At 39.1% G+C, this 24,310-nt stretch overlaps 1 protein-coding gene across 1 annotated transcript; it reads right to left on the bottom strand.

Annotated features, from left to right (window-relative positions):
* Positions 1-1,030: 1,030 nt before the first annotated feature.
* pla2g4ab (phospholipase A2, group IVAb (cytosolic, calcium-dependent)) lies at positions 1,031-24,294 on the bottom strand. Its single transcript, XM_039811530.1, has 19 exons — positions 24,011-24,294; positions 20,552-20,664; positions 18,416-18,497; positions 18,043-18,191; positions 17,576-17,689; positions 17,008-17,045; positions 16,389-16,533; positions 13,173-13,309; positions 12,621-12,843; positions 12,224-12,338; positions 8,303-8,440; positions 8,132-8,221; positions 6,731-6,796; positions 5,879-6,003; positions 5,615-5,726; positions 4,023-4,207; positions 3,737-3,926; positions 2,049-2,206; positions 1,031-1,195 (listed from the first exon to the last, which is right to left on the bottom strand). The coding sequence occupies exons 2-19, from the start codon at positions 20,567-20,569 to the stop codon at positions 1,031-1,033; spliced, it is 2,250 nt and encodes a 749-aa protein (XP_039667464.1). The 5' UTR covers positions 20,570-20,664; positions 24,011-24,294.
* Between the last annotated feature and the right edge of the window lie 16 nt (positions 24,295-24,310).

Here is a 24,310-nt window from a genome sequence, read left to right on the forward strand (position 1 = left end):
CTAATTGTATGGGGGCTTTCAAGGAGTCCTGCAGTGAGTTGTTTTTGTTGGAGGAGAAATTGGCCCAAGAAAAACAAACTGTCCCTTTATCTAAAAGGCAGCCTGAAACAACATGATCAGGAAATTATAGACATAGAGAGAGAGAGAGAAAGAAAGAAAAAGCGGGGCTGTTTCTATGGAATCAAGTTTTGTTTTTCCAAAATGGTGGCTTTAATATGAGACACTCCCTACAGGGGATCAGGGAGTGCTCCTTCCCTGTGAGTCGGTAAGCATCATTGAGATGTTTGAGGTATCCAGAGGGGTGTGCTTGGCCTGTTTAGGAGTTGCCATCAAACAAAACCAATGGTTACAAGCTCCTCTTCCATGTTTTCAAACAGGATTTCATGTTTAGACGAGCAATCCGATGAAAGAAAAATGGTTATTTGCATGCTCTGTAGTCAATATGGAAAACATTCAGCTGACAAACAGTTACAGGTAAAGGCGAGGTATCTTACAGTGCATTCACACAGCTCCACAGCTCCAAGCCAAATTTAGAAATAGCTACATAAAAAGTCATAGGAAAGATGAAAATGCAGCTTTGTCCTAGGTAGCATGAACTAAAGCCAGGAGGTGTCCACATGAATTAGGAATGTTGCAACAGGAGTAGAAAGTTCACATGATGCATTTAAGGGATGTAAATGAACACATGGATCTGAGGTGGATATTTCTTTTGCACATGAAGAACAAAAGAAAGGACTCACAAACAATATCCTGTTGTTTGTGAAAGAGCCAAATGTTTGCTGTAACAATCCAGTCACTCATATTGTTAAGTAAGTGTCGATTTTTAACATCCAGTCTTTTTCACGGCCAGAAGGGGAAACTGAACATCAGCTGTCTGTGGTCAATAAACACCAACAGTTTCCCAGCAGTCACATTTGTGCAAATAAGGCCAGATAATCTCACTTTTTGTTGTATGTTTGCTTAATACCAACATAGCATTTTCAAAAAGAAAAACAAGAATCCATATCCCAAGTCCACTTTATGCAAAGTCTTACACTTGTTTCTTCCCGGCTACTGTTATTTCCCAGGGATTTGCCATAGCATCTCTTTTGAGAAATTTCTTTTTCGGGATTGCACTGAGGGAGAAAGGAAGGGAGAGGCACGAGGGATTCTCCTTCCGGGACACAATGCAGTCCTTGATGGCTTCTTTGATCACCTGCAGGAGACAAATACATGGTTTAAATCCAAAATACTATATTGCATCGATCAATATTGTATTATCAATGAGCAAAAATTATGAAAAAAAGGTTAACTCAAATCCATTATGCTATACTTCAGGTGGTTCTATCGTTTATTAGAAGTGGTATTTTGGTTCACTGGTGATTTCAACATCAACCCACAATGTTAATATATAACTATCCGAACCAAAATAGATTACTATCCCCTAGCATGGCTTGAAATGTTGACTGACACCACTTTAAATATATAAAGATCTGTATGCACAAATTAGTTTGAAGTATTGTACTGTGGAGTGTTTTTATTTCATGCTGTGTAAAATGCCAGATTTCTCATATGTTAATAATGTTTGACAAATGTAACTTCAAGCTATATTGAGTGCATCTGCCTAACTCTGCATAGTCAAGGAATCTCTCCTGTATTGATAGTATAAGTCATAATGAGCTGACCATCCAGTGAAAAAAAGTAATTCATTGCATCACATCCTTACCCAGCAGTGACTCAGATACAGTGAGTATAAGTCAGTCTGACCTCTTACACTAACACACCTACTGTGAACTAGACCAAACTTGTACTATCCAGTCTTAGACAGGGCTTAGGGATTTGAAAATGTTTGATGTTGCACAACAAACTGATATTTGGTATTGACAACGCAAAAATGTAAAACTCCCCCCACTGACAACACTGAATGAAGGTGGATTACCAAAGAATGAAAATAAATCGGTGTAACTAAGCCCTGAATCATCACTATTGTTTCCTGTTGTTTGATGTCAAAACCTTTTGCATCCCTCCATGTAAACATCCTGTAGTGAAATCATGAGGACACAACTGACCTCCAGGTTGTTGAGAGTGTTGAACTCCATGAGGTCATGGAGTTGGGTGAAGGCCTTGTTGGAGTACTGGAAATTAAAAGTGGAGAATGGTGACTCGGGGTCGTCAAAAATGTCAAAATCCGCCAAGTCCTTTTCCTTCTCAGTCTCTCTGGGAACACCTGTAAGTAAATTAATATGTTTAATACTTACTTAAGAAAGGAAAATGCTTCAAGCTGGAGTCTTTGATCATTTCACATGATATTCATTTGCAGAGGGAATTATTTGTCAGGGAATTGACACTTTTTGAACCTCTCTTTCCTATTGGTTTATGGTTGAGATCAGAAGTTCATTCTTGACCTTGGAAACCACTAAATATATTGGTTTTGATTTATTTGATTAGTTGATTGATGAGGCCAATTATGAACTTAGAAACTCAACTTTTAAGCCAACATGAATTGAAAAGTCCATTAAGTGGTTAGAAAAAAATGTATGTTTGCAAACTCCATCTGCAAATGAAGCTCAGCCGATGTACATGAATCTCCAGAAATGCTAATACTAGACCATGTTGAGGTGGGCTTGTTTGGTCAATTATATACTATATTTCTAATATTCCACTGCCTCAAATTTGACATTTTTTGTTTTATTTTGTACAACTATTAACTATTTATTTTAAGATTGTTTTTTGGACTTTTCCGCCTTTATTTTGACAGGACAGCTAGGTGAGAAAGGGGAGAGATAGGGGGAAGACATACAGGAAATCGTCACAGGTCGGATTAAAACCCTGTACCTCTGCGTCGAGGCATAAACCTCCAAGTATATGTGCACCTGCTCTACCCACTGAGCCAACCCGGCTACAACTATTAACTATTTCTACGGTTAAAAATAAACTTTCCTGCTAAATATTCAAAATAGATCCATTATGTACTTTTTGAGTAAAAATGTAACATTGATCCTAATTGTTTTTTTTGTTGGTATAATTAATGGAGTAAAGATGAAAAACTACATGCAGAAAGAAGTTGTGGTTTGGAAAATGCACACATACAGTAGTGAACCGACACCATAATGGCCTGAATAACTTCCTCAAACAGGAAGTCCATTTATGGTGTAATTCTCTCAGATGTCTTTTGGGTTTGAGCGCAAAAAGCTTATGTAACGTACATAAACAGACTGTGGAAGTATGTGGGCTGAAGACCTACTGAATGCAAAGATGCAGAAGTGCAGATGAGGTAGAGATGTGGGGATAGTGTGTCTTTGTATGGCTCATGATATATGGCCTGTTTACACACAGAGCTCTCCCACTGGAGCTAGAGATTCCTTACTGGCACCTGGCTCCTTAAGGAACCATAATTCACCCAAGCAGATTATAAAACTGAACACACTGTGGTCCACATCTGTGCATGTGCACACACACTCACACTCAGTAGACTGCAAGTATGCTTAAAGTCAGACACACCCTTTCCGCAACGAAACCACAGAGACCCTAAGCAGAGACTTTGTTTATTGGGGTCACTCAGATCAGGGGCCTAACTTTAGGCTGAACATGAAAAACTGTCTGCTGCTGGCCGAATAATTACAGTGAGCCATTTCGAGGAAGATATGCCTCATGTGCCATGACGGTAAGACAGCATTATTATTATAATACAAAGAGCCTTGGCATATTTTCCTCCTCTCACATTCTGTGGAAAACTTCACGCACATACAGTACTTACCAGGTGCCTTGAATGTCCTGAAGTTGATGTTGACCAGGACAAAGTGGATGATAGTCGGGCAGTTCTTTTCGCCTTTTCTTGGCTTAAAGACGTAGCATTCCTTTAGGCCTTCACGGTCGAAGACTTTGGGATCAATCTTGGGGAATGGAAGCTTGTTCATTCGAGCCCACTTTTCTGCCAACAGGAGCTCCTGTGGCATACATTTACAAATGAGAAAAACATGTTCATGCTTTTGCACAAATATTTTTTAGCAATTCATGACTGTAAAAAGAGTTTAGATGCTGACTTTGAATGGGGGGCTGGTGTCGCTGGGTCGTGCAGAAAAGTCAAAGGAGATGATGAGGTTGACACCACGCTCTGGCCGCAGGATGAGAGGGTAGGGAAGGTTGTAGGTCAGGCCGCTGTCCACTATGTGGATCTTCTTGCTCTTCACATCAAGAGGCTCGTAAATACGATCAAACTCATCTGGGTCTGAGAAAATCACACTAAATCAAATAAATGATGCAGGAACATGATTGGGAAAATGTCTGCAGCCAAATTTCATGCCACACGCCCAACCAGATTCAGATTAATTTATTTGTCATAGTTCCTTGTGTATGTCCTTACATACATAAAGAAAATGAAAAGACAACAATCATACAGACATATGTAAGAATACATAGACCAAAATATATAAAACCAGATTAAAAAAAACATTTAAAAACCAATTTAACTGTGTAATGACTCACCTATAATGTTTGATGGAAGTAGGGCTGGGTATAAAAAATGTTCTAACCACACCTGTGTTTCAGTACCAGTAGCAAAGCTACTTTACTCTGCCAAATATAAATGTTTTCGAAAAGAAATGTCTTCTTTTTTAATTAAAGCTGCACTAATCAATATTTTTATATTAACAATGAGTTAAAATGACTGCATGCAATGTAAAAGAAGTTGCTTGTGCAGTAGTAATTAACCCACAGAGAATTAACACAAACTCTGCAGATCACCTGAGCTCTACCATTGGGTCTGGATACAGTTCCATTAACATTGCCAGACTGTAAACTGACAATATGCAAAAACCACAATATGTTAAATAATCATGTCCTGTCGTTGTTTTTCTTGAAAAATTAAAGCTGGGGTAGGCAGTTTCATGAAAAAAAGAAGCTCTTCTGCAGCTCTTCCCTCCGTCCTAAGCCCCTCCCACCAGATGCTTTATACAGTAGCCCATGCAATGATTTCCATCATACTGATCATGATTGTAATCCTGATGCTGTCCCGTTTTCTTTGCAAACTTGTGGGCCTGACATTTGACTTTGGGATGACATACTGTTATTCGGGGCTCAAGCTAACTACACAGACATGAACTGAAATTAGTGGCAGCTCTGAGCCTTTGGCTAAGGTTAGCAGAAGGCATGTTTGAAACATTTCCTCTCTATCTCTGAAACGCTTCATAGATATTGACACTTTTTTGTATTGCATTTATTGACAGAATCTCTTTTAGACCTTCTTTTTGACGAGTCCAGCTTTTTGTGTTGCTTTGCAGTGTAGACAGTTGTTGCCAATGTTGAAAAAGCAACTTTTTCTGCAGGATTGTCCGCCATCGAATCAGGCTTTCACCATCTTAAGGGACATGCATGCACAACTGCATTTGTAGAACACCCAATAGAAATGCTCTCCCTGTGCTGACCTGTGATTGATTGGCTAAAGTCGCCCTCCATGGGCTAGATTTTCTAAAGCCTGAAAACTGAGCGAAGAGGAGGTGCAGAAGTCTAGTTTTCTCTCTGACCACTTACATAACATTATGCTGAAAGGTTATTATGGAATTGTTGCCCAATGATGCCAAAATATAACTGCCTACCCCAAGCTTTAAAAGCAGTTGATTGTGACCATCCTTCTTACCTGTGACAGCGTCCACCTCCTCCTCAGGTATGGGGGCATGGCATTTGACCTCACTGTCCGGAGAGAACGGGATGCTGGTGTTCAGGTTTAGGCCCAGCATGAAATTATGCACCTGGCAACAGGGTGAGATGGGTTATGGAGAGAAAAAGATTGTTACAGAAAAAGTGAAAAAAATAAAAAATAAATGCAGCTAGAGCACATACAGTGTTTAGTGAAGTGTTACAAAATTGTTTAATTTCGTGATGAATGAACATATTGAGTTACCTTCCCGGCCCGGCCCTCTCTTGTGTTGAATAAGGATGAGTCACTGAAAAGTGACTTGAACATTCGCTGAGTCCAGCTAGCCTTAGCAGTGCGATCGTCTTCTCCATCCTGGTTCTCTGTCCCCCCTGAGCACCAAAATGATGACAGAGAAAATACTGTAAAATCAAATGTTGTAGCAATCTTTGCACGTTTTACACCAGTGGTGGTAAAAATGTGTAGACAAACACAGTTACTGACTAGCTGGTGAACATAGTGAAGTAAAAATGTACGCCGTTAAAATGGGTTTGCGTTAATGCCGTTAATAACGTGTTTAATTGACAGCACTATTTAAAAAAAAAAAGTTTCACGCTTTGAACAAAGAATTTTTTTATTCCATCTTCAAGGGTAATTCATTTGCAGCACCCCTTCTCTTTCTTTCTCACTTCTTTTTTTCTGTCTATAATTAACTCACAACGAAAGCTCACATTTGCAAAGAAAAAGCATAAACTTCTGAAAATTTGGCTTATACATTTACAAACTATAACTGTCTGCAAACCAAAGAGTTCCAAGTAAAAGCTCAATGTATCAACACTTCTTCCTTCCCTGACAGAAACCCCAGTAGCTATTCCGTTTTAGATGAGTCATGCTAACACATACGTAGATATGGCAACATTACTACAGACAGAAAATAAACACATTTCACAGAAAACTGTGTTAAGGCGTTGACTTTCCCTCAGACCCAATGTGTCAAATTAGTTGTTGACACCATTCAAAGTCAAACATCTCTATTGCACCATAAAACATTTAATCATACATACAATCTCAAAGTCTGTATGTAAACTCCTTGTATGAATCATGCATATCTTAGCTCACCTTTTCGTGGCTCTTGGTCATTGTCCAGACTGTCTTCTCCGACGATGTGCTGTGGTTTGATCTGCTCTGTAAGACACAAGACAGCTTCACACATCAGGTTACAACTTCAACAGTAGGAGGTTAATTTATACCACTTATCAATACTGTCACCGACAGAATGCTCAATTATGTGACATTATCAAATTCTCTGTCTATTATCTCTTTCGAAATAAGTCCTCAGAGAAATGCAATACACCTGATAAAGTAAAGCATTCTCAAACTGGGTGGAGACATTCTTAACACTTTCACACAACCAATGCATTATCAAAGTGTGAATGTTTAAAGGTCACCCCCAAACAAATGCGTTTAACCAAAACAAACACCCGATGAGCTGTCGGAATATTCACAGGAAAGCTGATACCTTCCCACATGTTGTGGTAACATCACACACACAAAATAATTCTGGCATGAGACAAAGCAGCAAGGAAATACAGACAATAGGATCTCATTCAGGCACAACTGAATATCAGTTTCAGTAGAAGTTGTTTTATCAGAAAGTTCAAAACTATGGCATTACCTGGAAACAAACACTCATACCCACTTACACAAATGAACACGACTAAACACATATTTCAGATTATGTTCAAGACATGTTTGAGATCCACAATTTCCCAATATATTGTCACATATGCTGAAAGGATGATACCCATTTTAAATATTACACTGGAAATACATTTTCTTTTATGCAATAATTAATTTATTGGCAAGTTCATCCAAGTATATAAAATATGTTTTGGATTAACATAAATATAGATATATTTACAAGTCAGAAATAGTCTTTTTTTATATTCACACTAAATAAAAAAGACTGCATCATTGTGAATCAATATTTGTATGCTTATCTTTTTTGGTTCATTGTTTTATTGATTGATAGCAAAATTATTATTTAGCTGAGACGGAAATTTCATTTTCTTTCATCAGTCAAGTGGACAAAACAATCTTATGACAAAAAGGGTCTATTTAGTTGCTGTTCTGGAGCTTTCGTTCATATCACGATCTTCCTCAGCAAGTCATGAATTAACTTTCAATCACAAATCAGAAGCCAACATGGATGACAAGTGCTTGGAAAAATTTGAAATTTGAACATCTACAGTTCCCTGACAACTAAGCTAACTCCATCTGCTGATAAAGATCATTTGAGCTGATCAATGGCCACTAAACAGCTACTAGATTGACTTAGTGGTGAAATTGTTTTGTCAATTATTGGATTTCTGTGGTGTTCCAATCAATCAGAGGAATGTATTTAATGTCATTTGCACTTAACCTGCAAAGAAGCATTATTTATTTAGGGCTTTACATCTTTAAATCAGAACAGTGCAGTTCAGGACAAAACACACATATGAAGGAAAACAGAAAAAGTACCTAACTCCTCCTCCATGGTGCTGCCACCAACTGTGTCTTTGACTCCCAGCACTCTGTTGAACAGAATGGAGAAGGCGCTGCCCCACACACCTGGAACAGTGAAAACATACTGTTAGTAGGTTTACTAATGTAAAAGGGTCTGACTGTCTTAGATGAAAACATCTTTCTCACCCATCAGAAAATGTATTGGGTTCTCCTCGTATTTCTTGACAACGGTTCCCATGAAGAACTTGCTTCCAAACAAGTCAGGGGTCATGAAGGTGCCGTACTTTGCCATCCCAATTTCATACGGGCTGAACTCCACCCAGTCTGCAGGTGAAAACCTCAGTGTTAAAGGGGTGATAGGATGCAAAACTGATTTTACCCTGTCATAGTTGAATAACGACAGTTCGGTGGGTAAATAGGACATACATAGAAGCTCGAAATCCCATTGACACCCCTTTACTATGAAAATCTCATATTTTGAAACTGCCGCTGAAAACGGGCGAATCCCAACAAAGCTGGAAGTTGACGTCAACCTCCCAAAAACCGGAACCTTTGTCAGCCCATGGGTGTATTAAGAGAACGGTCACGCCCCAACATTTACATAGGCTACACAACTGACCTGAGATCAGGTAGTTTTCTGAATCTGGCTAGGTCACGCAGATCTCTGTTATTCCATTACAAAATTCAATCTGAAACTTTTTTATTGCGGAAATCAACCATATAAAGCTCAAATATGGGCCGCTTTACGAAAATGGATGGCTATTTGCAAATTTTCTCCGACTGTGTGTTGGAGTTTAGTGCCGGTGTTGGTGCTGCCTGGGTTGCTATCACGCCGCCCTGACCCAGTGTCAGCGAGCTTGTTACGCCCGCAATCTTTTACCGCAGCCCGCAGGTTCCAGTTAATCTTATAATGGGTATGTGTGTTGAGTTATTTAAACAAACAATCGGGGAAATAAACGCCTCTTGTCCGTGAGTCTCATTGATAGAGCCGCGGTGAGATGGAGTCCATCAATGAGAGCTAGCTAGCCTCCTCCTAACTCTGACATTCACAAAAATACATTCAATTGAAATCCGAAATCGGACAAGTGTTAGCTAAGCTTTGTAAGACCTTGAGGAACCTATAATATTCATGCCGTGACGAAATTCAAACTGTAAATATACTTTAGTTATGCGAAAGTGAGCAAGCTGCGATATTTCCCCATTGTAATGAATGGGACATATAGCAAGCAGCTGCTCCACCTACAAAGACGCCTTGCGTTCATAAAAATGCCTTAAAATCAAATCGGACACAACGGTTAGCTTTATAAGACATTGGGGAATGATGTTGTATAAGTGGCGTGACGAAATTCAAACTGTAAATATAATTTAGTTATGGCGACAGTGTAGCTAGCTAGCTGCGGTATTTCCCCATTGTAATGAATGGGACATATAGCAAGCAGCTGCTCGTCCTACAAAGACGCCTCGCGTCCGTAAAAATGCCTTAAAATCAAATCGGACACAACGGTTAGCTTTATAAGACATTGGGGAATGATGTTATATAAGTGGCGTGACGAAATTCAAACCGTAAATATATTAGTTATGCCGGCAGCTGGCCGCGGAGCCCCGTAGTGCAGTATCCACAAAGGGTGACTTTGCCCTGGGTATGGAGCCCAGCAGGCTGCCGCTTTCTCGTCAGACTGTGTGGAGCTCCTAAAGTCCGACACGTCTTACCAAATTTGCAATTAGCCATCAATTTTTGTAAAACAGCCCATATTTCAGCTTTATATAGTTGATTTCTCGCTTAAAAAAGTCTCAGAAGTGAATTTGGTAATGAAACATTGCAGTGTCTGGAATATGAGATTCTGTCGCTTTTCTAATGTATGTGTATTGGGGATTCGCTCAACCAATCAGCGCGCGTCTCTAATGTCTGCGTATGGCAAGTCGCTCAACCAATCAGCGCGCAGCTCATCTAAATATTCATGACCATACCATATTTGGAAGAAAAGCTCTTGTTACAAATAGGGCCAAAACACAGGGATGCATAGGGCCAGTAAAATATCAACCAGGCCATTTTCAGCCCAACCAATGTTACATACCCCATTAGGAGACCATAATGAACAGTGTGAAATACCCTATATAATCATTCTATCACCCCTTTAATGTAATGGAAATGGAACACATTTATATATACATTTATATACACAATTATAGTCAGTGTCTGCAGTTGTCAGTAGTAAACAACAGTAGGGGACCTTTACTCAAGTACTGTACTGCAGTTCAATTTTGAGGTACTTGTACTTTGCTTGAGTCTTTACTTTTAAAGCTACTTTATAATTCTACTCCACTACATCTCAGAGGCAAATGTACTTTTGACTCCACCACATGTTTTTGACAGCTAAAGTTACTAGTTACTTTGCAGGTTTAGATTATTAATACAAAAGGGCAATAATAATCGACTAATATAATATGATGTATTATTAAAGATTAAACTACCCTACAGTATATAAAGTACCTTCACCAGATGCAACATTAAAGTGATGAACACATTAATGCATCAACAATTATTATCCAGTAATATAATATATGTAGTTCTAAAATGGCCCTTTCTGCATCTAACCCTTTTACTTAAGAGTAAGGTTTTGCATGCAGGACTGTCACCTGTAACAGAGTATTTTTACACTGTAGTATTGCTACTTTTACTTAAGTAAAGGTTTTGACTACTGACATGGTACATAATATCTACACAGAGAGTGGAGGGAAATACAGGGGTCATAAAGATCAGAATGAGATTATTTAGGCCCTGGCTACGTTTCTCTCTACACCAACTAGTCATTAGGTCGCACTTGCAACAGCTTTTACAGCAACAACAGCTGTCACATACACACATACACAGACACTCAGGCATGCAAATAGTCGCACAAATGCACATAAACATACACAGAGACAAATGCACATACAATAGAACAACTTCCTCTGTGACCTAACTGCCTCTTAAATGCGAAGAGAATTTCACAGCTGTCTTTTGATAATATGGTATCTTCCATTGAGCCGGATCATAAAAGAAACTGGGGATTTAAGTTAAGAGGAGAGTCAAGAAAAAACTGAAGGACAAGTCTGCACTTTTTTTAATGACATAGCACTTGAGTGTCTGCTTTTTGAAGGTCGGTTATTTTTAAGTTAAACTGTGATTCTAGTTTAGGATTGAGTGTAGTATATCAAAGTGACGCTGCACAACATTGACACTTCATCAGACAGAAATAACAAATGGCATACCAGTTTTCTATTGTCGTAAGCAACATATTATCTAAGTGTTTGTTATCACTGTTTTCTTTGGCTTCAGGATCTTTTGTCAGACAGACACAGTTTAAAACATAGTTTTGTCCTTCTTCGAACATGAAATTACACAAATTTGATACTGTAACAGCAACATTTAAACAATAAAAAACAATAATTTGATTTTGATTTGTGAACACGGACATTTCCTGAAGATAAGTGTGTAATGTCATCAAATAAATAATGATATGAAGACTTAAGTGGAATTGCAGCTACAATGTTGAGGTTTTTCTGAGTCAGTTTCCTATTCAGTGTTAACAGAAGAGCTCCAGAAAGTGTCTCCAAAATACAACACCCACTTGAGTCTTACTGTAATACTATAGTTTTTGGTTTTGAAGCCAGTAGATAGTGTATATATTCACTGATCTGTCAGAGATCACTGGAGATTTTTGCTGCTCCTTTATTGTATTTTCTATTCAAATGTTCGTACCATTGGGGTATAGTGTGATGTTACAGTACTGCGCAGGCTATATCAACTATGAGGAAGTACTATACAACATGGGACATACCCTATAATCCTTGTGCACACTACTTACTTCCTCGATAGTTGCTTTCTGCCACCACAGAGTCGTCACTACATGACAGCCCACCACGCCATGACACATCCTCTCTGTGGTGGCGGAGCAGCATTACAAGGAAACAAGTACCGCTTGGTTGTTTTGCATGTGGCCAAACTCATCATCTCTAGTTACTCATTACATATGCAAAATAGTTCTATGAGGGACACAGTATACATGCAACACACCATTCAACGTAAAGGCACATGCAGGTACTTACAAAAAGACAGATATTTACCTGCAAACATGAGCTCAGAAACATCTGGCTTGACATGGAGACATGTGAAGAGAGGAAGAGGACTCTGGGCCTGATTTATTTTCTCCTGAATGCTACTCAGTTTGATGTCCATCCTCTGGTGGGAGAGAACACAGTCTTTGAGTAATTTACACTCATGCTCTACAGGTAGTAAGAGTTTAATCTCATCATGGCTATCATGGTTATGTGGAAGTAAAATATGGATGGGAAGAAACAGAAATAAAAATAAAAAGCTTAAATAAGGCGTGGAGGGGATGCCAGTTCAAGAGAAAAGAGAGGGAATGAATCATGAACTGAAGGGAAGTGTAGGAATAGCATACTTCTGAGAAATAAGGAGATGGAGAAATAAGGAAATAAAAAAAAAAAACAGCTGTCTTACCGCAGGTAGAAGTGTCTCTCCTATGAGCATACCAAAGATATCGGTAAAGGTAACAGGCTGCCCAGCAGCCTTTTTGGTCCAGAGGGCATGGATGTAGTTGGTCATGTGTTGGGGCAGCAACAGCTTCAGTGGGTTACTGCTAACTCTCTTCATCAGCTCCGGGTTGATGTCCTTTGGGCCCTTATTTGGAAACTCTGGGTGAGAGTAGAGAGTGGACATGTACCTACAGGGAAAAAGAGAATGTCAATGCAATGTAAAATGCTGTCAGATCAGTCAATACATTGCTCTTTACAAGATTTATGAAAGAGGTACTGCACTTGTAAGGAAGTTAAATCCAATAAGTCACTCTACAAATATGAAGATGGAGACTGAAACAAGCCAGAGGTGCTCGACTGAGGTGACAGCTTCATATCAGCAGAGAAGGGCAGAAAGGTTTGCCAGAAGGGAAGAAAAGGACAAAAAAAACAGCAAAACGATAAAATGAGAGAAAATGTCTTGAAATAAAGGGTGTCAGAAAAAAAAGAGAGGAGATGAGGAGAAATAAAAACTGACCATGTAGATCCGGAGAGGCCAGCGACATATGTGGCACAATCTAGGACTCCAGATTCAAACAGGGCTTTCATCACACCTGAGAAGCCGACCATGGCACGAAAACCACCTCCTGAGCCCGCTATGGCTATCACTGGCACCTGCAACACACACATACACACACACACATGCACGCACGCACACACACACACACACAGACACACACACACACACACACACACACACACAGACAGTCATAACGTGAAGAAGAAAAAGATATAGGAATGCTTAATCACATAATTACATACTACACAGTTTAGAGTATTAGTCTCACATTCATTCTCATTCTTTCAAGTTGAGTAACTTCCCTCCTGCGCCTCTATACAGTGAGGGTGTCAGCTGCATCAAGTCTCTGCAACATTCTTTTGTGACTTCAGATTTTCAACTATTTCATAATTCTCATTGAGCAACATTGCTTCCTTCTGCAGTCTCTGGATTCTGGATATGCTGGCAGACATAGTATTTCCACAAGGGTCCTCCTGGATAGGGAGTTGAGAGATGTAGCATAGTGGAAGGCAGTAGCTGTTATTGCATTCCTCTGGAGCTTCCGGCTCGGAAGCTCCAGGAGATTACAGCCAGCCCCAAGGGCATCTAGCCAAAACCACTCCAGCGTGAAAGAGCTGCAGAACTTGCAGGTTTGTGAGGCTAATAGTATGGTTTGTGAGAAATATCAGTGTTATCATAAGCTGAGAACACATTTGTGAAAAAGTGCATCACAGTTTTGAAATTTAGCAATTGTGATTACATAACTTAAGAACAACAGACCATTTGCATGATTTTTCTTTGTAGGTTTTCTTCATCTTAACTAGTAAGTGCTACAGATAATAAGAGTGAATCTGCAAGAATGAGAGATAACACAGTAAGCACACATACAGTGCCTTGCGAAAGTATTCGGCCCCCTTGAACTTTTCGACCTTTTGCCACATTTCAGGCCTCAAACATAAAGATATAAAACTGTAATTTTTTGTGAGGAATCAACAACAAGTGGGACACAATCATGAAGTGGAACGAAATTTATTGGATATTTCAAACCTTTTAAACAAATAAAAAACTGAAATATTGGGCGTGCAAAATTATTCAGCCCCCTTAAGTTAATACTTTGTAGCGCCACCTTTTGCTGCGATTACAGCTGTAAGTCGCTTGGGGGTATCTCTATCAGTTTTGCACATCGAGACGGACATTTTTGCCCATTCCTCCTTGCAAAACAGCTCGAGCTCAGTGAGGTTGGATGGAGAGCGTTTGTGAACAGCAGTTTTCAGTTCTTTCCACAGATTCTCGATTGGATTCAGGTCTGGACTTTGACTTGGCCATTCTAACACCTGGATATGTTTATTTGTGAACCATTCCATTGTAGATTTTGCTTTATGTTTTGGATCATTGTCTTGTTGGAAGACAAATCTCCGTCCCAGTCTCAGGTCTTTTGCAGACTCCATCAGGTTTTCTTCCAGAATGGTCCTGTATTTGGCTCCATCCATCTTCCCATCAATTTTAACCATCTTCCCTGTCCCTGCTGAAGAAAAGCAGGCCCAAACCATGATGCTGCCACCACCATGTTTGACAGTGGGGATGGTGTGTTCAGGGTGATGAGCTGTGTTGCTTTTACGCCAAACATAACGTTTTGCATTGTTGCCAAAAGTTCGATTTTGGTTTCATCTGACCACAGCACCTTCTTCCACATGTTTGGTGTGTCTCCCAGGTGGCTTTTGGCAAACTTTAAACGACACTTTTATGGATATCTTTAAGAAATGGCTTTCTTCTTGCCACTCTTCCATAAAGGCCAGATTTGTGCAGTATACGACTGATTGTTGTCCTATGGACAGAGTCTCCCATCTCATCTGTAGATCTCTGCAGTTCATCCAGAGTGATCATGGGCCTCTTGGCTGCATCTCTGATCAGTCTTCTCATTGTATGAGCTGAAAGTTTAGAGGGACGGCCGGGTCTTTGTAGATTTGCAGTGGTCTGATACTCCTTCCATTTCAATATTATCGCTTGCACAGTGCTCCTTGGGATGTTTAAAGCTTGGGAAATCTTTTTGTATCCCAATCCGGCTTTAAACTTCTCCACAACAGTATCTCCGGACCTGCCTGGTGTGTTCCTTGTTCTTCATGATGCTCTCGGGCGCTTTACACGGACCTCTGAGACTATCACAGAGCAGGTGCATTTATACGGAGACTTGATTACACACAGCTGGATTCTATTTATCATCATTAGTCATTTAGGTCAACATTGGATCATTCAGAGATCCTCACTGAACTTCTGGAGAGAGTTTGCTGCACTGAAAGTAAAGGGGCTGAATAATTTTGCACGCCCACTTTTTCAGTTTTTATTTGTTAAAAAGTTTGAAATAGCCAATGAATTTCGTTCCACTTCATAATTGGGACCCACTTGTTGTTGATTCTTCACAAAAAATTACAGTTTTATATCTTTATGTTTGAGGCCTGAAATGTGGCAAAAGGTCGAAACGTTCAAGGGGGCCGAATACTTTCGCAAGGCACTGTATCACGCCCATCATTTACATGTAATGTTAAGAGGCTACAGCAGCTACAGCTAACCATAGAATGTATTATGGTACTATGTAAGTGTACAATATGTACAGCGTAGGTATTTGGCATCTAGACTCTGACCTAGTCAATCCCCACAAGAAAACTTGGCACAGTCAGGAGTGGGGAGTGATAATATTAACCCCCCCCCCTTTGGAGAATGTAGATTCAGAGCCTACAGGTAGATGCTGGGGTTGAGGTGGGGCTTTTGAACTGCTCTATAAATAGCAGCAGTAGCAGTAAACAACAGCATAGCTTTTAGGTGAGTGGTGTTGCAGCAGGCTAGCAGAGCATTGACAGCTGAAGTTCACCACTATAATGAAAAACGTGATAGATATACAATGTGTTGCAAAGTGAGAAAAGGGGATCTTTTATTAAATAAATAGTTTGAAATTCTGTGAAATAAGCCTATTCGTTTTCTCGCTTTAGAAAGGATACAACTCTGTATGCTAAATATGAAGCTACAGCCAGGAAACTGTTAGCATAGCTAGCATAAAGACTGGAATCAGGGGGAAACAGCCAGTTGCAGCACACAGCAGCCTCTCAAGCCTAAAAATCTTCAATACTGTAGCATTATATGTTCTAAAACTAGTTTTAGCTTTAATTACCAACAGTTGCCATGTTAAAACTTTTTTCCCACCTCCTCTGGAGAGCTGGGGAGGAAAAGAGGCTTCTCCATGTCGAGCAGCTTCTTAATGCCCAGCATCACTCTCTCTCTGCGGGTCTGTCTGAACTGCTTCTCTTTGTCACACAGGGCCCGGCTAAACCGCAAGTCCAGTTTGGTACTGCAGCAACAAATAACAGAAATAAGGTTTACTGAAATCTAACAGTGGAAAGACAAACAATTACTCATGTTTTACATTTTCTGCTGAGGGGCAGATAGAGAATATGATCTCTCCCTGTAAGACTACTGATGATGCTGAAATTGATCTTTAGGTCAGAAAAGATCTGCCTCTGCCTCTCACCCTTTACTGCTTCCATTCTCATGATTACAACCTTCAAACACATATGGCATTGCAAAATCCTCCCACTAACCCCTATGTAATGACGCCACAGGAATTATGATTCATTTTAACCCTATGTATGCTTACACAAGTATCCTGTTTGAGTCTAATTTTAGTATCTTGTGTCTTCTTGAACCTGTGACGGATTGTTGTCACTCATACATAACCGGTATCGCTGTTTCACAAGAGGGCCTTTAGGTTGATCACATAGTGAACTGTGCTGAGATAATTTTTGCTTTCAAAGAGAATACATACCAGATCTCAAGCGTCATCTCTAAGTATACTTTGGTTGCCTGTCAAAACAATGAATATGTGATTATTGTCCAGTAAAGGACCAGCTGATTGTGGTTGGTAATTCTGTCAACAGGCAAACACAAAGTGTCAAAACTAAATCTACGAAATGAAAAAAGAAAATAAGAAGGAAAAAGACAGGAATGGTTCATTTAAAACTTTTGGCAAACATTTTTTTGCATCATTTGCAGAATCATTGCATCAGTTAAATAGAAATGTAATTAATTGTTTTATGCTTCTTCTTTTTTAGAAGCGTATCATTTAATTATTCTGTTATTATTAACCACCAAAAAAGAGTTATTCTCTTGGCACACTCTAGTCTTGGTACACATGCAATATATCTTCAGTCGGCAATATATAATATTATATCGTATGTAATATTACTTTGTAATCCATCTTCACATATTTCATTTCTTTGTAAAACATGGAAGCTTAACTAATATTTAAAGGAAGCTCCTGTAAATTTAAGCAATGCTCCCCTGCACAACATGAGTTTATAACTGCCTGAGTCTGCTGGGAGTGAATGTCTTACTTTTCCAATGAGGAAAGGCTCCATCTTTGTCTGGCCTACGGTGAGCTTGGTGATGTCATAGGTCGCAGTCCCAAGTGTCTCATCCATCACATAATTGGCGTCCATTAATGTTACCTGATTGAGATAAACATCATCAGTTAAATGGTTAAATAGCCTAGAACCAAGAACCATTTATTAGTTATTATGGTATGTATTTAAGTCCCATTCAGTTTTGTCAAGAAACAATGATCAATGTAGACTTTCAGAAGAGGCTTATTTTATTTATTTCACCTTAGAGGACCCTAAACTACCATGAGTCATTTTGATCCTAGTATAAATACTTAAGACTTGGTTGAATGAAGCATAATTTCAGATCTCACCTAGGTATTAGAATTTCTACCACAAAGCTTAATTACTCTCCTCTACATCCCTGCTTGTCATCCTTTACTGGTATAGACTTTGCTAGACAATAAAATGCAGGTCTTAACCTCCAGAACGTTGTGCAGGTTAGGGTCTAATATGAAGTGAAAGGTCTCGTTCCATTTTGGGTTGATGTCGTTGTCTATGTGCCTGGTCCTCTTTCTGCTCTCTGGGGCCGTTGGGATGAACAGCTCCACATATGGATCTGGGGTGTCCACTGTGCACACACATTCACCAGTGTTAACGAAAGGCAGAATCCTAAAGTCAAAGTACTTTAGGATACCGTGTACTCAGCATAAGCACATAAACAATTCCAGTTAAAATAACACAAACATGTAGCTACTACGTGCATGCAGCATGTTCTGAAAAATTAGCAGAAAAAATTGTTTGAATGTTAGAATGACATGGATGGGGGGGGTGGGGGGGGGTATTAAGACTCACACAGGTCACCCAGCGCTCCCTTGGTGACGCTCTCGGCTCGAACCACAGTCACTATGAATTTGTGAGAAAACTGCTGATCCACCTGCAATTTAACATTCATTCAGTTAAGTTCATTGTCTCATGTGTGAAAATCCCTCCATCCACAATGATAAAAATGACAATGATCTGAATCACGCATGGTAGGTAGGTGCATCACCCATACTGCATGAGAAATCTAGTTACAGTATAAAATATGATGTAGGCAGGTTCCCTTCAGATTCATCATTCATCTGTCAGTCAGTAAGAACATCTGATGTTTTTGGCATGTTGACACTGGCCGTCACATTCGCTGTGAAATTCTCAAGTTCACTTCCCAGCTGTGTTCACACGGTTCAAAAAATACTTCCTCCTTGCAATTGGACAGCAAAATGCTCATTTTTAAAACATGTGGTAGCACAGCCCGGGATTTACAGTGTAAGTTTGTTGTATGAGTCAGGTGCCAGTAAAAGACTTAACGGCACCCACTGGTTCTTACATGTAGGCCCAGTGGAAGAAGAATACTATCAGGAACAAGGGCTTAAAACTTTATAATAGCAGTTTTTGTCAGGTGAAAACAAGATTTCCTGTTGGTGAAACCTTAACTGGTAACTGCCGGGCCTGTCGGGCCTTTCTGTGTGGAGTTTGCATGTTCTCCCTGTGTTCACATGGGCTTTCCTCGCACCATAAAGACATGCATGCTAAGTGACTCCTTCCATTGCCCTTGTCATAGGTCAGAACCCCAGGCGCCGGACTACGGCTGCCCACTGCTCCTAATGAGTTAGGATGGGTTAAATGCAGAGGATACTGTACATTCCTTGTATGTGTAAATGTACTTGCAAATAAAATAAATACATAAAATATATAATATATAACTATAAGAACAGCACCTAAACTGTAGTCAATCCAAAGAACATAAAATGTACAACAAGTAGCCTATATTGCTGTACTCCACAAATGATTGTCAAGTTTCTCATTATTCCATGATTTGTACTCCTTTTCTGTGAGCTTCATCATTTTGGGAACATGAGCCATACACTTTATATGTTTTTCAATAACTAAGAGATTTCCCCAAAGACCATTTCCGTTGCCTTACTGTACCCCAACAGTTTTGGTAGCATATCGTTACTGTGAGATACGTTAATTACTTATATATATATACATATATATATATATATATATATATATATATATATATATATATATATATATATATGTGTGTGTGTGTGTGTGTGTGTGTGTATGTCTCATTACTGTAACATCATTTTTCCCAAACTGCAGGCTTGTTCTCTATTACTGTAACTGGTAGATAACTAGCCTTTACAAAAAATACTTTCCTCTAAAATTGTTACTTCCTTGTTCCTCATAGTCAAGTTTTCTTCCACTGTACCTACATTTAAGTACCAGTAGCAACCTTTGTATTATAAGCATTACCAAACATAGTATGCATGTATACTTCAAAGTTTGTGCTAATGTTTCCACTCTTTAATGTTGAAATATATGAGACATATAAGTTAAAATACAGGCATCTTTTGGAGGTCATTAATCTCTAAACAATGTTCCCTTTGTCCTTCATAGATATGCATCACTGAACCAACGTGTTGGATTAAGAAGTTGTTTAGTTTTTTGAGTCAGCCTCATAGGCAGCCAGAACTATCAGTCTTTGTCAAGAAATCTTAACATATGTTAATATTCACTTTACAGTAGTTTCAAGGTGTCACCATTCCTAAGGGACACAAGTGGTCTTAAAATACTGTTTGTGATCTTAAGTTATGCAAGAGAGAGAATTTGGTTTCAACTATCCATTTAAAAGTCTTTAAAACAGTGTTGTGAGCCTTCTCACGGATGTAAAATTGTCCTTCAGTGCTGTGAATGCAGCTATCACATAGATTGCTAATCTTTGCTGCTGAAAACAACCTACATTAACTTGTGTCAATGAAAAAGGCCTTGCTGTTGAGGTTTTGTTTCGTAGCATAAGCGTGAAATTCATTCTACTGTACTGTTGAAAAACCAATAAACTAAGGCCTGCTATGGAATGATTTGCGCAGTGATTAAAACCATTGGAATCTCTGTGTTTCTGTTTCAACTTGGTTCGATTTAACTGTAAATTTCAATACTCACAACTATATTGGAAGCCATTGTGTGTTGTCAGTTGAGGAATTTTAAGGAAAACCGTCAAAATGTGAACTTTAACTCAGGACAACATCTCAGTCCAGAACTGGAGCATTTGGAAACTGGAAGATGAAACAAAAACGTTTAATATCAGTGCAAATGCAGGAGTGCAGCTTTAACAGACAGACAACATTTACATATCACACCACCACAACACAATCAGGCATATTAATGAAACTTCTTAAAGGAGGATACTCTCTTATAACAGCCAAAGTTGCTTTAGAAATATTAGTGACGCTTTTTGCATCTTGACAGGGGCATGGGGGAAGTGTGCTGAACCACAAACCCATGATAGGAGGACTGGGCCGATAGTATGTGTCAGTACACCCAGCATATGTACAGAGAGTGAGAGAGAAAGTGTGTGGATCTCTGATGCCAAAGGTGACTGATATGAAGATGGTGTGTGTGTGTGTGTGTGTGTGTGTGTGTGTGTGTGTGTGTGTGTGTGTGTGTGTGTGTGTGTGTGTGTGTGTGTGTGTGTGTCTGTGTGTCTGTGTGTGTAACATACTGTACAGTCTGCTGTATAGGTGGGTAGCATTAAGGCTTTCTCTTTACAACATTTAAACATATGTTGATAAGACATTTGCATGTAGTGTGTGTGTGTGTGTGTGTGTGCGTGCGTGCGTGCGTGCGTGCGTGCGTGCGTGCGTGCGTGCGTGCGTGCGTGTGTGTGTGTGTGTGTGTGTGCGTGTGCACTGTAAAAATTATCAGGGTGGTTCTACTTAAAAATTTAAGTTCAATTGCTGCCTTAAAAATGTGAGTAAAGCCAACATTAAGAATAGTGTTGTTTCAACCCACAAAGTTAGATTATAGAATATGTTTAATTAATGATCATTTATTGTTTGAACTTGATACTGTGATTTAAAACAACTATCAATACTACATTGTCCACTCAAGGAAACTTGCTTCCTCTTGTCAAGCAAAAATACAATTGTATGCTATTTCAACTCACGAAGGTAAGTTAGAGAAGATGTTTAATTAATAATAATTTATTGTTAGAACTTGATACTGTGAGTTAAAACAACCATCTATCTTACATTGTATATTCAAGGAAACTTGCTTCTTTTTGTTAAACAAACATACAATTTTACATTTAATTTCAACTAACTGTATTCATACCAATTGTCTTTTCAAGTTAGGTGTACTCATGTTTTTAAGGCAGCAATTGAACTTATACTTTCAACTTAAGCAGACTAATGTTTTTACTAAAAGATCACACACTGTAATAAATTTCATGGTAGTTTAACTTGGAAATGAAAGTTCACCTTTAGCCTTGAAAATCGAAGTTCACTCAACTTGAAGACTGCTTTTGTTTCAACTTAGAAATTAAAGTTAATGAGGGTGATGTAACTACAGTGTTCTAGTTTTGTTAAAGTTGTTATTTTAGTTGATTTAACTTTTAATTACTTAGTTTAACTTCATACTTTAAGTTAAAACAAATAAATTACTTTCTTTAATAATGCAAGAAACCTTCCTTGCCTAGTATAACAGACATACTTTTCTGCTTTATTACAACTCACGGTTTAAAGTTACAATAACATAACCACATTTATAGTGGAGATAGTGTGGGTGCTTGGGGTGGCGCGCCCCCAGGGCCCCATGCAAAATAGGGGTCCCTCTAAAGCCTCTGATCTTGTGTCACTTGGGCTAATGAAGTGACACACTGCAGATTAATAGCTGAAGGAAGCCTATTACTGCTCAAAGTCTAATGCTGCAATACTCCAGCTCTTCTTATCAAACATAACAGTCACTTAACTCATGGTTACAAATGTAAACCAGCACAACAATGACAATTACCAGGCAACAAAACACTACATTCAAGCACACGTTTAATAAACGGAATTCAAACAAACAATTCCAAACAAATTGCAAACTTTTCAGCAAATTTTAACACAACTCTATTTACCGCCTTGCATCATGGGAATTGACCAGCCAATGAACCAATTGCACCTGACTGCAGTATGTAGATTGGGGTTGGGCTAAATGTGGGCGGAGCTGTTTGACTTTTGAAAAGTACTTTTCAAGTACATTTCAATATGAGAAGAGTGAAATGCCAAATTCACAATTCACAAGCCTTTGACAGGTACTCCCTCCTCCCACTAGTGCTTTGTTGTTTGCCACAACACTTGTTGTATTTTAGTAGAAATTTGCATAGGCTACATCACTTATCTGCGGTGTATAATCAATTTATTCTGTCCATGCTTTAACTATGCTGTGAAGACAGGTTATTTTAAAATCGAAAGGCAACCATTTTTTGTTGCATACCCAAGTTCAATCAACACATACATATCTGATAAAAAATTTAAATAGTGGACCCAATGAATAAATGCAAGTTTAACTTTCAAAAACTCATAAAGTTGAGTTCAAAATCCAAAACTTGTATAAGCGTGTTCAGTTAAAAATAAGAAATAAGTGGACATAACTAAATGGGTCTGTACTTTTTTACAGTGTGTGTGTGTGTGTGTGATGGCATATCAAGGTCAGCGAGCCTTTTCTCAGCGGATCACCAAAGCGTATCATTACTGAGGGGACTGAGAGCACGTAGGGAGTCTGTGTGTTCACAGCACTGGTCACGTAGTTAGCATCAGTGGTCCAACTTTTGCAAGTGCCAGTTCACTCTGCCCTTGTTCTGCAGTGACAATGAGTGCATGCAGGCTGCGGAATCCTGTGTGTCTGCCAACATAACCCAGACGCTTCACAGCGCAAAATTTTCATATGAGGATGCAAAAAGTGAAAGAGACACACAGCAACCAGCCATGATGATGCAAAACAGCTGCAGTAAATTAAAGCGAATATCTTACTGTACAAGTATTGTCCTATCTGAGACATAAAAGGTAAAAAGAAATCTCACTTGATTGAATCACTATGCATTTACTAAAAGAATGATCACAGGGGATCTCTTATCTGAATAATAGGCGTCATACAAAACGTGTTATGGCCACTATAAACAGGTTTTGCCTGATTCTGATTAGCTCGGGAGAATAAAGTCAGAGACAGGTCTGGTGGTTTGAGTTTGTAACATCATGGAATGATGATCGCCACAGATAATGTAAGACAATGCAGATGCTAGTGTAAGCTATCAATCTGCAATGATGTAAACATGAAACAGGAAATAAAAGGAAGTGTTCATTCTTTTATATGCAACTAATGACCTCTGTTCACTCTGATATGCCATATTCAGCGCTTAATACAGGCTGTTGTCAATTGGATTCATAAAGTAGTATTGCTCTGTAGGTGTTGGCAATAGCGCGTTTCCTTATCCTCTGTTATGCGTTACTGTAAGGGAACTTTCTGACGAAGACTCTAGTTAAACCACCACTAGTAACAGTTGTCCTTCCTCTCCAAACTGCTGTCCTAATTGAAAAAAAGGCATTACACTGTAAAAGAAAAAACAATTTGGAAACGTACCTTAACCGTAGAGCAATTCCCGAAAAATATGTCATGCTGATCGAGAATATCGTTCAAACACTGCAGGACTCGAGAAGAAGGAGGTGCTTATCGGCAGATAAACAGTACGCAAACCCGGCAGTCAGATCACAGCTTGAGGGAAAGTCTAACGAACCCTCAATACAAGTATACTAACAATGATTGTAATGTAAAAATGTTGGTTTAAAAAAAACTGGAAAGAGTTACGAAAAACTCTTAACAAGAGTCAGACTTTGACTCAGCAGGGAAATCTGACTACTGCTCTCCAAATACGCACGCAAG

Source organism: Perca fluviatilis, chromosome 9 (assembly GCF_010015445.1).
Source record: "Perca fluviatilis chromosome 9, GENO_Pfluv_1.0, whole genome shotgun sequence".
Classification (NCBI taxonomy): domain Eukaryota; kingdom Metazoa; phylum Chordata; class Actinopteri; order Perciformes; family Percidae; genus Perca; species Perca fluviatilis.